Raw genomic sequence first — 22,141 nt, 5'->3', positions numbered from 1 at the left:
AGCAGGTACTCAAATATCTAGATAGTTCCTTCTTTGGAACGGCGGCTTCTTTTCTTTTTCCTTTCTTTCTTTTTGTCGTTGTTGACAATTGGGTTTCAAATTCAGGGCATCACATACTGACTTGGATTTCTTGCTCCTGCCTGGAGCTCTATTTGCGCTTGAATTTCAATCCAGCCTGGACTTTTGCTAGTTATTTGGAGATGGAGTCTGGTGGCTTCCCTTGAACCATGATACTTCAGTCTCCTGAGTAACTAGGATTACAGAAATGAGTCACATATGCTTGGTTGCATTGCTTTTATAAAAGTTGTTTCCAATTCTGGATAGAATTTGTTACTTGTAACTTTAGGTCTCTTTGTTTTTCCAAATCAAGAGAGTGAGGAATTCTCCATGATAGAAGCATGGGATGGATTCACAATCTATCTAGCCATATTATATATATATATATATATATATATATATATATATATATATATATGTACACACTGTATGTGGAGAGGGAGAGAGAAAGTTTTGTTCACTGCTGTGGATGCTTGGCACTGAGCAGGTATGATATAAATGCATTTAAGACAGCATTTGATAGCTGTAAAGTATTGCATACAGACACAAATCTCTCTAGAGGGCCTTATAGAGCCTGGCACTGCTCAGTCCTTGGTAAATGTCTATGAATAAATAAATGGCAGAGAAGGTGTAAGGAATGTGTTCTTTAAAATGTATAGCATAAGCTGGAGCCTGTGGCTCATGTCTATAACCACAGTGACTCAGGAGCTGAGATTTGAGGATCACAGTTTGAAGGCAACCCAAGCAGGAAAGTCTGTAAGACTCTTATCTCCCATTAATTACCCAAAAAGCTAAAAGTAGAGCTGAGGCTTAAGTGATAGAGTCCTAGCTTTGAGTAAAAGAAGCTCAGGAACAGTGTCCAGCCCCTGAGTTCAAGCACCAGAACCAGCAAAAAGAATCAAAACAAAAAGAAAAGGTATGCATAGAAAGAATGCTGTAGGACAGCAGGTGGGGGAAGCACTCTGTGGAGTCATTTAATGTGATTGGATTTGGATTTCATTGAGTAATCTTGGCCATGAAAGATAAATAGGTCCTGGAGAGACAGAAGAATTGGAGGAGTCTGAAGACAGACAAGCAATATGAGCAGAATTTCACAGAGACTAATATCTTCCTAATACAATTTAAGTATCTGAAATCATTAATGCTTTTAATAATGGTTTGAGTATATTCAAATTCACAAAAGAGGACTGATTTTGCAGGCATATTATAATTTGGCCAATGCTATGAAAGGACTAGTGATTGCTTTAGTAGATAGCCTAAGTAAGCTCACATGATAATGTTAAAGCAAAGGTAAATAATTAAAGCAAAAGTGGCAAATGATAGCTTCTAAAATTAAGTTAAAGTAGAGGCAACCACACTAATGTTTTTCATACCTGAGTAGAATTTCAAGGGAGAGTTTTATCATCTGAGAAAAGTTACAAGTTAAAGCTAGAATCATTTTGTCATTGTATTTTAGAACCCCAACCTCATATCTCTGGAAATTTTGAATCTTGTAGAGGCAGAACTTTAGGTTCATCAGATTCAATGCTTTATTTAGGTCAGAACTGGGTTTTGGTTTTTTTGTTGTTGTTGATTTGTTGATTTGCAGCTGAAGTGCAAGCCTTAAATGGAAGTCTGGCATTATCGACTTGACAATGACATGATGGTACACCCTGTCGTGCTGGGAATTAGTGTCTAAAACCAAGATGTTAATCACAGGGACCTCTATACATTGATGGCATAAATAGCATGTTTCTATATAAAAAAATCTGTAGTGACTCATTCCCATTTAAATAAAAATCTTCCATTGCTATTTCAGTGAATTGAATGACGGACTTTGAGGACTTCTCTTTGTGCTCTACGTTTAGCTAATTTGACTTCCCAGAAAACTGCTGTATCTGTAGGATTAATGATGCTTTTTTTCTTGGGTTCTCAGAGAGGCTAAAGATATTTTATGTGAGGAAGAGAGGATAAATGCAGTCATAATACTCAATGTACATGGGTAACAATGGAAATTGAGGGGTTAGGTGGCATTGGGAGGGAGGGAGACGGTGACATTGATCAGGGTATATTCTACTCCCAAACTGATACCTTGCATTGAAATCTCTTTGTGCAACTACTTAAAGATTAAAAAAAAATCATTCTCTCTCCATGACCAGAGGTTGAAATTCTCTCTCTTAATCCTATTCTCACCTATGGAAACTCCATTCCAGGTACCACAAGGAAGTTTTCTAGAGTGAGCCCCTTGGGGCATCAGTTTTCATGAAGTTAAGATGGTTACTTGAGAAAAATGGTCCTTTGTACAATAAGAGTACCAGTGATTGGAAAGAGCTAGCAAATGAATGATTAATTTCTACATTATAAGGCTTCTTAGTTTTTATCTCCAATAAAAGAATTAAGCTTTGGGGCTGGGAAGTTGGCTCAGTGGTAGAGTGCTTGCCTCGCATGAATGAGGCCCTGGGTTCGATTCCTCAGCACCACATAAGCAGAAAAAAGCTGGAAGTGGCGCTGTGGCTCAAGTGGTAGAGTGCTAGCCTTGAGCTGAAGAGCTGAGGGACAGCGCCCAGGCCCAGAGTTCAGGCCCCACGACCAGACCCTCTCCCCCCCCCCCCAAAAAAAAAAAAGAATTAAGCTTTTTTTTTTTAATCTTCTGGTCAACAAAACAAATTTTTCTTGGAGAAACACTTATAGTAACGTTCAACTCCATGAGTTATCATAAGTTGAAGCCAGAGTTAAAAGCTGCAAGAGTATTTACCAGTCATGAAATATCAGGCCAGTCTTCTAACTGTGCTGGACTTCAAACTCCTTATCTGAAAAATAGGATGGAGAGCTGCTTCTACTTGAAATACTTATGACCTTTAGAAATGAGAGACTAATAATCCATATCTGAAAAGTTCTGCTAGGTACTAGAACATAATAGGTGAAAAATAAATGAACCATTTGTGGTGACAATTCTAATTTATACTTCCTTTCCATTTTTTTTTTTTGCTGGTACTGGGCTTTGGACTCTGGGCTCCTTTTACTCTAGGTGAGCACACTATCTCTTGAGCTACCACACCCCTTCTAGCTTTTTCTGTGATGAATTGGAGATAAGAGATAAGAGTCTCATAGACTTTCTTGCCTAAGCTGGCTTTGAACTGTGATCTTCAGCTCTCAGCTTCCTAAGTAGTTAGGATTACAGGTGTGAACCACTGGCACCCAGTTCTTTTCTCACCCATCCCTCCCAACTCATTCCTTCCCTCGCTTTTCTTAATTTTGTAATTTTCTTTCTTTTTTTTTTTTGGATGTCCTTTGTAATCTTTATTTTTTTTTATTGTGAATATACTGTACAGAGGGGTTACAATTACACGGGCATGATAATGAGTACATTTCTTTTTTTTATTTTTTATTTTTTTGGGTCCGGTTGTGGGGCCTGAACTCTGGGCCTGGGCGCTGTCCCTCAGCTCTTCAGCTCAAGGCTAGCACTCTACCACTTGAGCCACAGCGCCACTTCCGGCTTTTATCTTTTTGCTTATGTGGTGCTGAGGAATCGAACCCAGGGCCTCAGGCATGCAAGGCAAGCGCTCTACCACTGAGCCAACTTCCCAGTCCCATGAGTACATTTCTTATCAAGCATTGTAACCTCCTCCTTTGTTTCCCTTTCCCATCCCTTCCCATCCTCCCCCCAGCCCCCCCCACCCAGTCCTCCTCCCCCCACACCCCGCACCAAAGTTGTAAAGTTCATTTTTCCACATAGCAACTTGTACATCTCATTGTTGCAATGGATCCCCCTGTATCTCTATTTAAACGATTTGTTTTCTTGACTGCATTCTCTCCACACTTCTCTTCATTTATGTACGGTTCCCCTCTAGCCCATCCTACTCCTTGCAGTTACTACTTTCAGTATTTGTTTTTTGGGGCTTTGGTTTTGCCTTTTTAAGGAATTACACTATTTAAATTCTGTCTTGCATCTTCCATATTTAAGCTCATGCATTTGTGAACACTCACATACTACCCAACATATTTACTTATAGGTTTATAGTTTAATTCTAGCTTTCACATATGCAGGAAAACATGCATCGTCATCTCTCTGGGCCTGACTTATCTCACTTAATGTAATCTTTTTCAAGTTTTTACATTTCTTTACAAATGGAAAACATCATTCTTTCTAATGGATGAGTAAAATTCCATTGTGTATATACCACATTTTCTTGATCCATTCATCCACTGAGGGGCTTCTGGGTTGATTCCATTCATTGGCTATGGTGAACAGTGCTGTAACAAACATGGTTGAGCTGGTGGCTTTAATACAATCTACTTTTATAGTATTCTGATACATTTCTAGGAGTGTACTATTAGGCCACAGGATCTATGTTTAGCTTTTGGGGTGACGCCCATACTGCTTTCTAGAGTGGTTGAACACCTTCGCATTCCTGCCAACAGTGTAATAGGGTTCCCTTGTGGCCACATGTTTGTCATCATCTGATGTACAAAAGAAACACAAAAGAGGTAGGCACTGGTGGCTCATGCCTACAATACTAGCTACTCAAAAGGCTGAGATCTAGGATCACAGTTTTATCCTCATTAGATTATTGCTGGCCAGTCTAACTGAGGTGAGGTAGAATCTCACTGTTGTTTTGATTTGCATTTCCTTTTGGCCAGAGATGGTGAGCATTTTTTCTTGTGTCTATTGGTCATACTTATGTCTTCTTTCAAGATATCTCTCTTTAGCTCATTAGCCCATTTATGAATTGGTTTGTTTGCTCTTTGAGGGTTTATTTAAGATCTCTTTATATTCAGGCTATTCGGCCCTTCTCTGAAGTGTAACTGGCAAAAATCTCTTCCCATTTTGTAGGCTGTCTTTTTACTTTATTGGCCATGTCTTTTGCGATGCAGAAACCTTTAAGTTTGATGAAATCCCATTTGTCAAGTCTTTCTTTGACTTACTGTGCTTCTGGATCTTCCCTCAGAAAGTTCCTACCTATGCTGAAAAGTCCTAATGTCTCCATCCTGTAATAATTTCTTGATTTCAGGTCTTAAATTGAGGTCTTTTATCCATGTGATATTGGTGTAAGTTGATAGCCCCTTTAGGTTTCTTTTCTTTTTCAGGACTTAAACTCAGGGCCTTGTACTCACTTGGTTTTCATGGTCATGGCTGGTGCTTTAGTGCTGGAGTCATGCCCCTGGCCCATGATTTTGCTAGTTAGTTGGAAATAATGTCTCTTGAACATTTGTATCCAGTGTGACTTCAAATTATGATTTTACAGATCTCAGTTTCCTGAGAAGCCAGGATAATAAGGTGGGAGCCATTGATACCCAGATCTTTCATGTTTCTTCTTCTTTATTCTCATCTTTTTCTTCTTATCTTTCTTATCTTTATCTCCTTCTCCTTCTCTTCTTTTATTTGTGCCAGTCCCAGGGTTAAACTCAGGGCCTGGTTACTGTCCTTGAGCTTTGTTACTCAAGACTAATGCTCTACCACTTGAGCTATAGCTCCACTTCTGGCTTTTTGGTGGTTCATTGGAAATAAAGCATCTCATAGACATTGCTGCCTAGGCTAGCTTCAAACCATGATCCTTAGATCTCAGAGTTCTTAGTAGTTAGGATTATATGTGTGATAGCCTTGGATGGCTATCTCCTTTGTATTCCTTTTCTGCATCTTCTTTACTTCCTGTTCTTGAAACCCCATTCCTTGTACTATAACCACTACTACTATTCACCTTCTATCATAGACTTAATTCATTATCTTATCCAAGCAATCATGGCACCTCATTTTCCCCATCAGTTTCCATCATAGGGGCTGACAATAATATCTGTATACTGTACTTCCCTAAACAATTTGCAGCCACTTGAGACTGATTTAGTCAATAAGACATTACTTAATGAATTCTAAAAAAACACTTTATGTTTCCTAATCTAATATGCATTTCATGGAGTTATGGAAACCTTCTTAGAAGGATTAGTAAAAGGCTTTGGGCATGGCAGAGGTGTTGGTACTGGCAGCATTGGGACAGCATCAGAAAAAGCTTCCAAAACTCTTATAACATAAGAAATATCACATTTAAACTATTAGTGTGAGCTTCTAAAATATTCTTTCTGTTACTCAAACCTAAACCTAAATCTAACAGAATTAGCTACCATTTATTAAGTTCTTTGTATGTACTGATACTAGGCACTTAACATATATTTAAGTTGACTTATTCCTCAAAACAGAGATGAATAAACACCATTTCATACTTGAGGAAAGAGAAAATAGTATTTTATTTAATAATATTATCAAAATGAACTCCAGGGAATGGAAACAAGAGGATTTTGCTTGTTTTTTTTTTCTTGTTTGTTTCTCTATCTTTGGAAGGCTAATGGGGGCACAGAAATGGAGGAACAAGGGGTGAGAAAATGCAGCGGTACTCACTAGACACTATGTTAAAATGAACTAAATGAACTATGTGACTTGTGGGTGAGGATGGGAGGGAAAAACTGGGAGAGAGTGAGGGAAGGGGTGACATTGGTCAAAAAGAACTGTACTCATTATCTGACTTATGAAATGGTAATCACTCTGTATATCACCTTTATGAAAGAACAGTGCCTTGTTGGAAGTTGGGTGCTTGTACCATGCCTGTAATCCTAGCTAGTCAGGAGGCTGAGATCTGATGACCATGGTTCGAAGCTAGCCTGGACAGTTAAGTCCATGAGACTCTTGTCCCCAGTTAGCCACCAACAAAAGCCAGAAATGGAGCTATGGCTTAAATGATAGAGTAATAGCCTTGACCAAAAGCCAGGCTCTGAGTTCAAGCCCCAGGACTGGCACTCATATACATAAAAAATGCCTCATTGGAATTTACACAACTAAATGCAAATCCAGGCATGTTTTCAACTGGCTGTTGCTTGTCTCTACTGCTATCTGTGTAGTCTACTCCTGCTTATAGGTACTGTATATTCTTTGCTCTAAAGCATGTACCACATTCTCTTTAGCCCTGAGAGTTGTTCACTGAGGTCTGCTATTTGGTAAGGAAGGGACATGTACAGATTTCATGTAGAAACAAGACCCAGGCTCAGTCTGGGATGATGGCACCTCGGCTTTCCATGCCCCAGATGGAAGGAAACATAGCAGTGTTGAGCCAAGATAATAGCTTCTTTCCCTAAAGACATACGTTGAAAATTACCTATTTAAGCCCTTCTCACATCCCAACAGATGAACTTATTGGCACATTAGATTTCAAGTCTGAGAAACACAACTAATGACAATCATTTAAAGTAAAATGTGAAAATATTACACTCAGCTCACTTGCTCCCCATTATTTAACCTTAGTTGTAGTGGCCAATATCTGTGTGACTAATTATATCCCACAATGGATAAATACTAGGTTAACATTCTAAGCATTGTAGTTTTGTATGACAAAGAAGGAATATTTAGTTTAGGAGTTGATGGAAGCCACAGAGGAGAGGCATTTTAGTTTGCATTTCTATGAAGAATATGGCTGAAAAAGGATAGGCCAGCATGGGTTATGATACAAAAGGGAGATGACTTACTCTGCCATTTTTCTTCTTCTTCATATCAACATCCAGTTTTAGGTCATACATCCCAGATGAAGGCATAAAGAGTGTCCAAATAATCAGATTGTAGCCTGTCTCATCTATACTCACATAGACACACCAGAATTTATCCACGGTCGCAGGAAAAAAGGCAACAACTGCTGAAATAGAAATACCCACCTTACCCACTTTGAGACCCTGATAACCAAATGTACTGACTAAAATCTAATCACCAAGAACTACACATCCCTGAAGGGAAAACAAGTTAACAATACATTTCCACAAAGTCCTCCAAATTTTTTCCTATACTATCAATAAAATTTGTTTTGACCAAAGTAGAAATAGAAGAACATAAAATACTAGTCAAATATTGCTAGAGGAAAATGATCCCTATAGGAAAACCTGAGATCAATGATTCAGTTCTTGAGCAGATACTGGTATGAGGATAATGGAGTGTGAGGGATATTTGCAATATAGAACACTGTAGGCTTAACATTGTAAAAGTTTATACGATCATTGGGGAGTAATATACAGCCTTGAAGACAAGCAAATACTAATACCCCATTACTACTTTCCAACCATTCTTGAACTTCTTCTGTGTGTGACACACCCATCTAGGTCCAGCTAGTAACTGAGCAGAGACTATCAAGGAATACAAGTCCCCCTAACCCCAAGGAGCTTGCTGTGCTTCAATTGGAACATAAAATGCTAAACTGTTTGGCAAGGAGCTGCTGCACTTCATCAATATGGAGAAGCCCTGGAAACCCCAAGCTGTATTAGCAATGCCTCTATATTGTGCTGCCTTTTATGGAGCTCTTTTTTTTAGCAATACTATCCTGACTACATGTCCACCCATGACTTTTGGGTATACAATAAGACTGGTTAATGTTTGTTTAATCAAAATAAAAAATACTATTTTGAGGTGTTGGTGGCTCAGGCTTATAAATCCTAGCTTCTCAGGGGGCTGGGATCCGAGGATCCCAATGTGAAGTCAGCTGGGGCAGAAAAGTTGGTAAGACTCTTATCTCCAATAAATTACAAAATAAAAACAAAACCCTGGAAATGGTATTCTGGCTCAAGTGGTAGAACACTAGCCTTGAGAAAAACAAGATCAACAGAAAATATGCTCAACAGTAACAGCAACAACAAAAAACCCAAAGCAACCCAAAACAAAAACAAATACTTAAGAAGTTTTTACTATGTGGTAGGTATTTTATCAGAGAAGCATAGAGAGATAATGTGAGGTTGTCAAAGGTAATATTGCTGGTAATTGCCACTGCCAGTATTAAAACTCATTGCTGTCCTACAGGACATTCTGCTAGAATGACTAAAATGTTTACTATATGTCCAAACTTCATTTCATATAGTCCCAACAAGTAGATATGATCCAAATTTATCAGATAAAAAATAAGGTGCAGAAAGAGGAAAGGATAGTGCCAATGTTTAGACTACGTATAACCTTGTTCTGAAATCTCAGAAGAGTTTCCTTTGTGGGTTTGGGAGATTTGAAGAAGGTACAAAGAAAAGGAGTATAAAAAAAGATTCTGTAAAATAAATTTTCTCAGCCAAAATGAAAAGCTGATCTTGCAAAAGGTTCAGAAAAACAGCGTGTTGAATTAATAGATTAGTCAGGAAGGCAGATGGAATACATGCCAGTAGTTTAGATATATGGAAGGCCTTTGTTAGCAAACCATCACATTTCTGAGATTTATTGGAGAAGCCAAAAAATACAAAGTCATGATTTGTTGCGTATCTTCACAGATGAAAATATGAGATATAAGAAAGAAGGGTAAGAAGTAAAAGGATCAGGTTAGTAATGTAGATAAACTTTTTCATATATATTATGAATTACTTTTGCATCCCAGCAGATTGCCCTCACCAAATTCATGCTTTGAAGTAGGGTAGATGGAAATTTAAGACTCTCATGCAGGTTAAGTGATAGTATAAAAGAATAGGTAAAGCAATATTATTTATATATTTATCTCCCATTTAAATAGTTGTGTGATATTTACCTTTCTTTTGAGGAATATTTACCTTCCATTTATTTATGTAACTTCTAGAAATACTGTTCAACCAGTAGAATTTTCAGGGCTGCTATTGGGGCTGGTTCTTTTGATATGTACTTCTTACACAGAGGATACCTTTATTTTCAATCCATGGATCTATAGAATAGTATCATTTTATTTCCAAATAGACCACACTCTATACAGCCTTTCTAATAAGTCAGGATTTGTCCTCAAGCTGCAGATAATATGATCTCAATATCTTTTCAAGTGTGGGGTCATTTATACGTTACTGTATTTTTTGCCTTGAACTTTTGGCTTGAACTCGTGGCCTGGGCACTGTCCCTAGGCTTCTTTTGCTTAAGGCTAGCACTCTACCCCTTGAGCCACAGTGCCACTTTTGGCTTTTTCTGTGTATGTGGTACTGCTTGCTAGTCAAGCACTTTACCACTAAGCTACTTTCCCAGACCAATGTGGGGTCATTTATAACATAAGAAATACCCTCAATTGGGGGAAATCATTCACTGGTTATTGGATCTAGATTACTTTCAGATAGAAATTATCTAATAGCTGCTATTTCATGATTTTGATTTTGATTGGGACAGGACTATAGTCAACAAAGAACTGGGAAGCGGTGAAGTTGTTCAGGACAACTGTATACGAAGCCACTTTGGCTTTTTTTCAGCTCTGTAGGTATTTCAGAGAGTTCCATTAAGAACTAAAATATAAACAATGCTTTGTCATGTTTCTGTGAGATGGACAGTCAACACTTTGTCTGGGCCTCAATAAAAAGAAAAATTCTAGTGTCAGACACATGTAGCCCTTGGAATCATAGTCTTAATAGCTGTCTTCTTTATTCTGTTTTTGTGAACTAAAATTTAGTTCTTAATACTTCTCCCTTTGGGACCTGGCTATGTGTGTTACAGTTCACGGATGCGATTCTGCTCTCCTGTCTCGGTCTTCCTGACTTCAACTCCCCTTTGGATGTAGTAGCTTTTATCAGTGATCTGGAGATGCATGTTTCTAGCCTTGGCCTAGATAAGCAGACCTATATCTATTAACCTGCAAAAGTAAATCACAAGAAGGCCCCTCTGCCTTCCACAGCTTCATGAGATTAGACCTCTCCCACTTAAAAGACAGGCAGCCAATGCCAACGCCACTGCTTCAGCTCTAGTGGCAGCACCCCACTCTGTCCCACAACTATACCTTAGGGTTTCCCCAGAGGAGCCCCTCCTCTTCCACAGGTTGACGAGGCTGCTGGACCTGCTGGCTGCAGAAGAAGACTTGCCATCTCCCACGTGCATGCGCACCACAGTGGACGTGGTGAAGGCGCTGCGCACATTTCTCTCCGGTTTGGCAAGGATGATGTACACCTTTGGCACAAACATGCAGCCGAGGGCCACTGTGGCACTCAGGCTGACGGAGAAGCACATGGTAATGATTTTGTAGTTGCTGCCGAAGTAGATCGGCACGAAGGCCAGCCATATGATGCAGGTGGTGTACATCGTGAAGGCGATGTACTTGGCCTCGTTGAAGTTGGCTGGAACATTTCTTGTCTTGAACGCATAGAAAGTGCAGCTCAAAATCAGTAACCCATTGTATCCCAGAGGAGTGACAACGCCTAGGTTGGTAGTGTTACAAATCAGGTAGACTTCCCTAATGCTTGGGTAGTCGTGCATGATATCAGGAGGCTCCATGATGAAAAGAGCCACAATAATGCCCAACTGGATACATATGAGGATGAAAGCAATCACTAACTGGGCACAGGCACTCATGAATCTAGGCTTTTTTGTACAGATCTTCTTCTTGCTGCCAGCTAGGATTCTGGCAATACGGTTGGTCTTGGTCACCAGGGCCGAGTAGCTCATGGCTGGAGAGAGACCAATGCCAATTCTCTGAAGATAGCAATAAATCTGTTTGGGCTTTGCGATGAGGCAAAAGGTACATAAATAGCCAAGGCAGATGCCAGCAAGAATAATGTAGCAGAGCTCCCTGCTGGAGGACTTGACTACTGGAGTGTCACGGTAAATGATGAAGATGACAGTAACAAACAGAGTGGCAAGCAGGCCAAGGCAGGCAAACACCACGGCTGCAATGGGCTCAGGGTCTCCCCAGCGAAGGTACTGCACCGGGATCAAATCACAACCTGCAGAGACAAAGACACATATTGAAAAAGAGAAAGAAATTTGTTTATTTCATAGGTTTCTAAGTTATAAGTCGTTGCTTATGACCATTTAGTTCATCTTCTATCTACTTTTTCAATTTTCAGGGCCCTTTGCTATTAAAAAATAAAATTATTCAGAGCTAAGTGCTATAATCCTAGCTACTCAGGAGGCTGAGGTCTTAGTATCACAGTTTGAAAGCCAACCCAGGCATGAAAGTCTGTGAGACTCTTGTTTTCAGTTTACTAGGAAAAAGCTAGTAGAAGTGTGATTGAAATGGAAGGAGGCCAGCTTTGACAGAAGAAGTTTAAGCAACAGTACTATACTCCTGAGTTCCAGCCCAAGGACTAGCATACACACACACACACACACACACACACACACACACACACACACACACACACACACACACACACACACACACACTAATTATTCAGAAAATCTTTTTGTTATTAAGTAAATATTTTGTGATGGGGAGTCTTCTAGGTTTTGAAAGAAAATGATGATAAACCTGATCCCTGATCTCATGAAAGAAATAATTGGGTCTTTTAAACAATTTCTGATATATGTGATTGTTAGTTGCTTGCAATATCCATTTTTGTCATTCTTCCTCAACAAAAGGGCTCCAGTTTTGCTTGAGGAAACATCGAAAAAGCCACGTTTCAGGAGCATTGCAGTCAAATGTGGCATATGACTAGGTCTTCGCCAATAAATACACAAAGGATTCCAATAAGGAGTGACTCATTCTGGAGAGTATCCTTTGCTTCTTTACTTGCTTCAACCCAGTGCTGCTTGGAATACAAACAGAATGGCTAAAACTCCAGCAACTGTCTTCTTCTTTAAGGTAACTTTAAAGACAGAAAACATCGTGGGGTTTGAAAGAGAAACAGATGGAGTCAAATCTCTGGTACCCAAGAACCACCCACAGGCTCTGGCTTATGTATAGCTATACCTCTTTTGTCTAAGCTATTTAATTTATTTTCTGATATATGCAGGTAAACAAAGTCCTAGTTGATAGAGTGTAGAGTTTTCCTGTTATCTTGATATATCCCACCATCAGGGGTAAGTGGATTTGAATGCCATAGGTTACTGGAGGGTGTGGGAGGCAACAATATGTAATGATGGCAAAGAAACTAGTGTTTCTTCTAAACCATGTCCAAGGTAGGTCTATTGTAGAAAGAAAATAAAGGCAGCATTCTTTCTTCTTCCCTCTACATACATCCACACTACTAGACTCCTCCTTCAAGAATACAGGTTTCAGGGACTACCATTAGTATGAGAATTGGATTAATGATGAAACTAGTAGGAGTTATGAGTAAGCCAGAGATACACAGTGCACTTCAAAATATCATTTCTATGGGAACATGTATCCTTTTTTAATGGCATAAAACTTATTTAATGAAATTATAGCAAAATTTCCCTCCACATTAGGGAAACAAATGAATATACAAGTACAGTAAGCATTTATAACCTCAAGAAGACATGAGCCTCTCCACGTTATATTATAGTTAAAATACCAAGTATACAGAACCAAGAATGGGTACTGAATGAAGCAGGATATAAGGGTCAAGTTATTTAGGGAACACATATTCTTTTTTTTTTTTTTTTTTTTTGGTCCGGTCATGGGGCCTGAACTCTGGGCCTGGGTGCTGTCCCTCAGCTCTTCAGCTCAAGGCTAGTGCTCTACCACTTGAGCCACAGCGCCACTTCCGGCTTTTTTCTTTTTGCTTATGTGGTGCTGAGGAATCGAACCCAGGGCCTCAGGCATGCAAGGCAAGCACTCTACCGCTGAGCCACCTTCCCAGCCCGGAACACATATTCTTATTCTAAAAAAATGTGCAATTAATATAGAAACAAAGAGCCTCTATTTATTTTTTAAAAATGGATTTTATTTCAAGGCAAGTAATTGTCACAGACATTTAAATATATACTATGAAAGCTTTTTACTTGATAAAATGTATAGATAGACCAAAGAATATAAAATAATTACTATGGGTCACTATTAAGATTATTCGGTATAAACAAATATATGTCATTGATAATGAGATGTATATGGATCTATATGTAATATATATGGATCCATATTTATGTAATACATGCTCACACATGCTGTTTGTCTGTCAAAGTTTATACTCACCAATTTTATCCTTGTGGAAACTAACTTTAAAAAGCAAGAATTAAACATTTTTTATACCTATTCTTGCCCAACGGTTTATTACTATCACTGATGTGACAATGAAGTTTATAATATACAGCAATTACTTATGTAGAGCCTTGTTCCTCCTGATTGGTTATGAGCTACTAATGTCCATAAGAACTTATTGGCCAGAAAGACATGGTATGTGGAGTGTAAAATAGGAATTAATTTCATTTAATAAAGAAATAAACTAAAATATGGGTGTTTAAATTTTTTACTTTTATCACATTTTTTCTGCTATTACTAGTCTTCACTGTTTCTTCTCTAAACATAATTAGCATCCAATTCTAAATGCTTGGCACAGGATAATATTATTCACCATTTTATGTTAAATATATTCTTGAACTCTTTATGTACAACCCAACCCTTTAACATAAATGGATTAAACTAGAGACAGCTCATTAGATATATGAACTGGAAAATATTCTTGAAGCATACTTCTAATGTGATGTAATTATTTTCACAAATATATTTATATTTGTGAAATTTGTGAATTTATATATATTCAAGCATATTTTCCCCTTTAATGTGAGCCACTCAGAAAGCTCTTGGCTTAGTAGCACAAAGTACTTTGGTAACTATTTTTATTTTTATTTTTTGTTGGTCATGGGGCTTGAACTCTGAGCTTGGGTGCTGTCCTTCAGTTCTTCAGCTCAAGGCTAGCTCTCTACCACTTGAGCCACAGCACCACTTCTGGTTTTCTGGTGGTTTATTGGAGATAAAGAGTCACACAGACTTTCCTGCCCAGGCTGTCTTTGAACCTCAATCCTCACATCTCAGCCTCCTGAGTAGCTAGGGTTACAGGCGAGAGCCACTGGTACTTGGCTGGTAACTATTTTTTTGAATTTCAAATTATACTTCTATTAAACTGTTAAAATCACTGCATCTTGGAACTGGATGACATTTTAGAATTCTTCAAAAATAGATGTGCAGCATAATCATGTAGGGTCTAAACTCAATAGATTTCTCGTCAGTACTTTGTGTTGGAGCAAAAGAACCTTATTTCCAATAAGGAATCTCAGTGTTTCTGTACAACCTAGTTTTTCTCCTTGGTTGGCAATTCAGTCATAGGTATGATCAGGCCAATGTCTCATGTAAACACATAACCCTAAGAGATAAACACATTAACCCTAACAGAGGCTTTTCCTCTGCTAGGATACCATGTTGATGTTTGGAAGATGGAGTGGAAAGGACATTCCTGGAATGGCAGGTGGAGATTGTACATGAGCAGCATAGTTCAATAGCTATGTACATACGACCATATAAGATGATGCTAGGCAAAATGAACTTCAAGATATAGAAACAGCAGGTTTCTCTTTGTGTTGTTGTTTTTAATATACTATGCAATTTCTTTTTTTCTTTTGTATTTTTCCCCTATGGTTTATTCCCTGTTGTCACAGTATTTGATTTTGGAACTCTGGGTATGGTATATACATTTATCTGAATTAGGGAAGGAAAGAGATGGGTTACAACAAAATGGTGAGACAAAGGACAAAGGGCGAAACAACGCAACAATATGTTGGAAATTAACTGTACAACTAGGGGGAGGATTGGGGGGAAGGAAAAGTGGGAGAAAAATGAGGAAGGGGGTAACAGGTTTGACAAGAAATGTACTCACTATCTTATATATGTAACTGTAACCCCTCTGTACATCACCTTGACAATAAAATTAAATTAAAAAATATAAACAGAATTATTTTAGGAAATAAAAAGAATGAAGTAATCAGAAATAATAAGAACAAATGTTATTCACCATGCTGTAGAAAATACTAAACTGTAAGGACCTTTCAGAACTAGGGCTGAGAGAAATTATGAATTCTTACAATAGGAGATTCAAGGACAGAAGATTTTAACTGAGTTGATGGCACACTATTAACTAAACTAAGAACTGCAGAAAAAGTATGACATGCCAGGGGAATGGGTCATGCTCTAGTTTGGAAGTGTTGACCAAGTGAGCACATGGAAATAGAAGCTTCGATGAAATATCATGATAGAAGTTACAGCTGAAAGCTGGGCACCCGTGGCTCACGCCTGTAATCCTATCTACTCTGGAGGCTGAGATCTGAGGAACGAGGTTCTAAGCCAGCCCTGGCAGGAAATTCCGTGACACTCTTATCGCCAATAAACCACTCAGAAAACCGGAAGAGGTGCTGTGGCTCAAGTGGTAGAGCACCCCTCTTGAGCTGAAGAACTCAGGAACAGCGCCCAGGCCAAGAGTTCATGGCCCATGACTGACCAAAAAATAAAAAAAAGAAGTTACAGGTGAAGAATGTATATGAACAATCATCAGAGTGTTAGAGGAAAAGGATATGTAAGAGAAGATCCCTAAGATTGAGCGGCTAGGAGATAAGTACATCAGAAGTCAAAGGAAAGTGGCTAAGTGCATGTCATACTCCATACTTCTTTAGTAATTACTTTAGGTTACTTAAAAAAATCCTTGCTCAAGAAATTAGTTAGAATATCAGATTTCACATATGTCTTCCCGGCACTATGTCACTATATATATATACATATACATATACATATGTATCATGAATGAGGACTGATGCTTGCCTTAACATGAAAGATGTTCAGTTAAATATGAGATTCTTTCTATAGTGCCAACCTTAGCATGAAATAAATTTAAATTTTTGTTAATTAACATTCCTACTACACCTATTGATCTACATACATCTGAAAAAAATAGTCACTCTTTCTAAACTTTCTATTATTCTAACTAGTGAGTCCTTTTCCATTAATGTTTTTCTTTTTATTTCTGTTTTATTCTTAGTTGAATGCTATATGTCTGAAACTGTATAAGAATCTAAAGCATCTATCTATCTATCTATCTATCTATCTATCTATCTATCTATCTATCTATCTATCTATCTATCTATCTATCTATCTATGTGGACAGCAGTCCATTTTCTGATACCATCTAATTAAGGTAGCTAGTCACTTCTCATTTTATTTTACTTTCATGCTGATCTATTATTTTATAGCTCCTTAGAACAAACCATACTTGCATGGTATAAATATATATACATTGAAAAAGAGATTACAAAGAAAAAGTGAACTTCCAAAATGCACTGGCCATATTCACTGTAGATTCCACCAAGTGTTTCTGTATATACCTGATAACAGAACAGGTGATCTCTGATTCTGGAACCCCTAAAAGGAATATGCCTGTATAGCTATAGATGTAAGTACCACTTACTACCACCACCAGTAAGCGAAAGTATGCTTAGTGTTTAGATAGCAGTCTCACTCAGTTAATGTGCCTATAGTACAGTTTCCTTACAGGTGCATTCTGCCTGGCCCACCTGTCAGTTCAGGCATAGGAACGAAGGACAGATGCTGATGTTACATAAACAAGCACTGTCATTCTTATGCATTTTTTGAAAAAACACTTGCTGCTGAGAATCTCTAAGAATAAGATGTTTGTGTCCTCAGCTGCTGGTCAGGCTATTTCAGGTATAAAAATTGTAATGATAAGGGGCTGTGGGGAGCTAATGTTTGACAGATGAGCTAAGATCTGCTCAGAGATGATCAACTGGTGATTAAAATCATGTTTGCTTTCAGTGTGTTCTGGCAAGCCATTTTTTGTTTTATCTCTAGATATTGTTTACACCTCTAATATATTAGTTTGGGATCTCAGGGGTATTTGCAGACTCAGAATTCTTTCTGAACAGAATATATCTCTGGACTTTTTATATTTTCTATTCACTTAGCTTCAGGTAATTTTTTAAACCACTTTCATAGTTCAGAGGAGTTGGAAGTAGTGTGTGTGTGTGTGTGTGTGTGTGTGTGTGTGTGTGTGTGTGTGTGTGCACATGATAGGTAGCTCATTTTACTTTTCAGCACTTGCTGTATGCACATAGGTGTTTGGTTGATTATATTGTTAAAGTGTGTCTTTATTACTTGATTATTAGCATCTTGTCACTTGCTCATACATGGCTTCTTAATTTTCTCAATCCTTCATATCATTTATTTTGGTTGACATACCTATTTATAAATGAATACATTTACTGTATACTCAAAGAATATACCTTTTGTTTTTATTTTGTGCTGGTATTCTGAATTCTTAAATAACTCTCCATATACACTTGTGTGTGTGTGTGTGTGTGTTTGTGTGTGTGTGTGTGTGTGTGTGTGTGTGTGTGTGTGTGAGTGTGTGCTACTCATACACATAAGCCAGTAGTGGGCTTGAACTCAGAGCCTGGGTATTGTCCCTTAGATTTTTTTTTATAAACGTATTTTTTTATTGTGAAAATACTGTACAGAGGGGTTACAATTACATGGACAAGATAATGAGTACATTTCTTATCAAGCATTGTAGCCTCCTCCTTTGTTTCCCCTTCCCATCCCTTCACATCCTCCCCTCCATTCCCCCTCCAAAGTTGTAAAGTTCGTTTTTCGACATAACGACTTGTACATCTCATTGTTGCAATGGGTCCTCCTGTATCCCTGTTTTGACGATTTGTTTTTTCCCTTTCCCTCCACATATACCAACATCAAATACAGTGAAAGCAGGGCTTATACCATGGGGGAGGGACATACAAAGCAACAAAGACATAATCTTATAAATATGTTAGAAGCAATTGCATGAAAGATCTCTGTTTTTTTTTTTTTTTTTTTTTTTTTGTCAGTGGTGGGGCTTGAAGTCTAGGCCTGGGAGCTGTCCCTGAGCAATTCAGCTCAAGGCTCATGCTCTACCACTTGAGCCATAGCGCCACTTCTAGTTTTCTGGTGTTTTTTTTTTTTTTTAATTGTGATTAAGTGATTACATAATTTCCCAAATTTCACAGTATTGTGGGATAGTGATGCTCATTTAAAGTCACAAATTCATTCTAACTTTCCTGGAGCAAAGTGTCTAACACGGTCTATAACATATGATGGTGTACACATATACACCATACATGTGGTCAGCAGCATGGGGTTATTTAGTAGTGGTTCGACCAGATGAGTGGAAGTTCTTTGTTTCTTAAGTCCTGTTAATTTTGTCCTATCACCTAACATTTTGGATTTAATATCCACTTATCAGGGAGACTATGTACTGTTTGTCTCTTTGCTCTTGGCTTACATTGCTCAACATGATTTCTTCTAGCTCCATCCATTTCCCTGAAAATGCCATTATTTTGTCATTTCTAATAGCTGCATAATATTCCATTGTGTATAGATACCACAGTTTTTGGATCCATTCATCTGTGGTTGTCCCTTAGATTTTTTTTTTTTGTGCAAAACTGGCACTCTATCACTTAGGCCATACCTTTACTTCTGGCTTTTTTGCTGATTAACTGGAGATAAGATTCTTAGGGACTTTTCTGCCTAGGTTGGCATTTAGCTGCAATACACAGATTTCAGCTTCCTGAGTAGATATGCTTACAGATGTGAGTCACAGTATATAGCTCCTGGCTGTATACTTCAATTTTTTTTTTTTTTTTTTTGGTCCGGTTGTGGGGCCTGAACTCTGGGCCTGAGCACTGTCCCTCAGCTCTTCAGCTCAAGGCCAGTGCTCTACCACTTGAGCCACAGCGCCACTTCCGGCTTTTTTCTTTTTGCTTATGTGGTGCTGAGGAATCGAACCCAGGGCCTCAGGCATGCAAGGCAAGCGCTCTACCACTGAGCCAACTTCCCAGCCCCTATACTTCAATTTTAGAAGCAAGCTATGGTACACCAAAAAGCCAAATGTGTGCAAGCTGCTCAAAGGCTTATTTCTGTGTCTGAGTATGCCATATTCCACATTAGAAATATTTCTGTTACTTAGTTGCCATGTGACACATGTCTTAAGGATTGATTAACCTCATTTTGAGTCGGGCACCGGTGGCTCACACCTGTAATCCTAGCTACTCAGAATGCGGAGATCTGAGGATTGTGGTTCAAAGCCAGCTGGGGCAGGTAAGTCCTTGAGACTCCTTTTTTTTTTTTTTTTTTTTTTGGTCAGTCATGGGGCTTGAACTCTGGGCCTGGGCACTGTCCCTCAGCTCTTCCGCTCAAAGCTAGCACTCTACCACTTGAGCCACAGCACCACTTCTGGCTTTTTCTATGTATGTGGTACTGAGGAATCGAACCCAGGGCTTCATGCATGCTAGTCAAGCACTCTACCACTGAGCTACCTTCCTAGCCCTCCTTGAGACACTTATCTCCAATAAGCCACTAGAAAACTGGAAGTGGCGATGTGGCTCAAGCGGTAGAGAACTTGCCTTGAGCTGAAGAGCACAGGGACAGCGCCCAAGCCCGGAGTTCAAACCCCACAACTGACAAAAAAATAAATTAAAAAATTAAAAAATCTCATTTTAAGTAATTTATTGGGTCCCAATAAGTCTTCTGTAAGAAATTTTTAACAAGTATTCTTAAATTCGTGCTAACTAGAGAGTTCAGATTCATTCTTCCCAAGAATGCTCTCAATTGAAACATTTTCAAAGTTCAATAGAGATAAAAACAGTACCAACCTAAAAGTCCTTACATCTCTGCAGGGAATGCACTTTGGTTAATCAGTTTTTACCATTATTTTAGCATGAAGCAAAATATGTTGTATTCACTTTCTCAAAGAAAAACTTTATCTCTATTCAATTAATGTTTTCCCCTAAGAAATCTCATTGGTTTAAGCAAGATTCATAGAGATACAGACTGGTAAACTGTTCTTATGCTTTTAAAGTTTTCTATCTTAGAACATTTTTCTGAACTGGCACAGAGCATACCCAGTCCAAGAGAACAAGGATCCATCATAGAACATTTCCCCGTCTCACTGAGTAGACTCATAGCAATCCATCCATCACCAGACACAGCCTATTTCATAGCCATCATCGTTCATTACATATTTTTGTTTTAGAGTTGCTCAATAAAATTCTCACCAAGAGATGAAAATTCAGAGCTATGTTTTTTATTTAGGTTTATTTTTTTTGTTCTTTATTGTTTATATTTTATAGGGAGACTTGACATTTTGTGCCAAGATTTATTTTGTAATTAAGACATAAAGAATGATTTACTAGTAAGCAGAGCGAGTGCTGAAGGGAAGAATTAACACAGATGCACATTTGTAGGGAACAGCTTTGAAAAATATGACTTCTGGTTATACTGCAGATGAGTATGCCTGGAAAAATACTGAATCTGGATTTAAATAATAAAATGGGCTGATAGAAAAAGTGCCTGCCTTTTGTACTTTTCCCTATTTCTCTCCACTAACTCCTCATTATCTTTTCATGTTGTAGACCCTCTTTGAAAATGACTTCTGATTTCCTAAGCCTGGATTCCTCTTATGTGGGCCCTGGTCCCTGGGTCTGTGTGTATTTGTGTCATATGGTTTCCTGGAGCAATTTGAGAGCAGGATATTAGTTTGTGTATTGCTGTATTTCTACTGCCAAGAGCAGTGCCTGGCATATAACAGCCAGTTAAATAGACTGAACACACAATTGGTAAATTAAGAAAGGAGAAGCCAGGTGAGGCACATAAAAACATGCACCTTTTTTTCAGCTCAAATTGCAGACAAGTATTTCCTAGGAATATGAGCTATTTACTCTTATCTTCATTTCCATATTTCCATACACAAAATGGAAATCCTATAGCTTTTCCTACAAGAGGAACAAGTCTTGTAGAATTTACAGGTAAGAAGTTACAGATCCAAATAGGTCAGTGAAGTAATTCCTCAGGAATGAATCTCGAAATTGGTTGAATGCATTTTTAGATTTTATTGAAACTGAACAATGACATCAGTTTAAAACCTGTGAACTGTCAATTGGATTGTATAATGTTGCTCTTCCTTTCTATTTGCCTTTCTTAATTTGCCAGATACTTTTCAGTCTTTTCCTGCAGTTTTAGTCATACTTAAAAAAATATTAAAAAAAGTAAACTTGTATACGAAGAAGTAATTTTCTGTGTTTTTTTTCCTACCTAAATGTTCAAAAGCTTTCTGATTTTATGACTCAGACTTTTTTCACCACTTCCTAAGTCCTGCTGTATTCCTACATATCCCCAGAGATCTTTGATTTTCTTTTGAGACATGCCAGGAGTGCTCTAAGCAGTGGGTTTATATTACCTTTCCTGAGGCTGGTTGGAAAACATAATACATATTCTGATACAAATATCTCCTCCTTACCAAACCTATTACTTTCTAAATTTTTAGTAACATAGTATTGTTAGTATTCCCCAAGTGAGCGACTTCTATATAAGCAAGAAAAATGCTTATTTGTATTATAGAAAGAAGAAGTAAGCCAGACAGCAGAGGCTCAAATCTGTAATCCCAACTACTCAGG

The 22,141-nt window shown here is 38.2% G+C and overlaps 1 protein-coding gene across 3 annotated transcripts in view; it reads right to left on the bottom strand.

Moving 5' to 3' along the window:
* Nucleotides 1–22,141, bottom strand: part of Grm5 (glutamate metabotropic receptor 5) — a 538,255-nt gene that overhangs the window by 57,306 nt on the left and 458,808 nt on the right. For all 3 annotated transcript variants that reach the window (XM_070034809.1, XM_070034811.1, XM_070034810.1), the window contains exon 8: nt 10,758–11,697. In XM_070034809.1, the coding sequence (XP_069890910.1) occupies nt 10,758–11,697 (940 nt within the window). The remainder of the gene's footprint in view (nt 1–10,757; nt 11,698–22,141) is intronic.

The sequence above is a fragment of the Dipodomys merriami genome, unplaced genomic scaffold (assembly GCF_024711535.1).
Source record: "Dipodomys merriami isolate MVZ:Mamm:240054 unplaced genomic scaffold, mDipMer1.0.p SCAF_25, whole genome shotgun sequence".
Lineage (NCBI taxonomy): Eukaryota > Metazoa > Chordata > Mammalia > Rodentia > Heteromyidae > Dipodomys > Dipodomys merriami.
The sequence above is the reverse complement of the archived record's forward strand: the minus strand, read 5'-3'. Positions and strand labels throughout refer to the sequence as shown.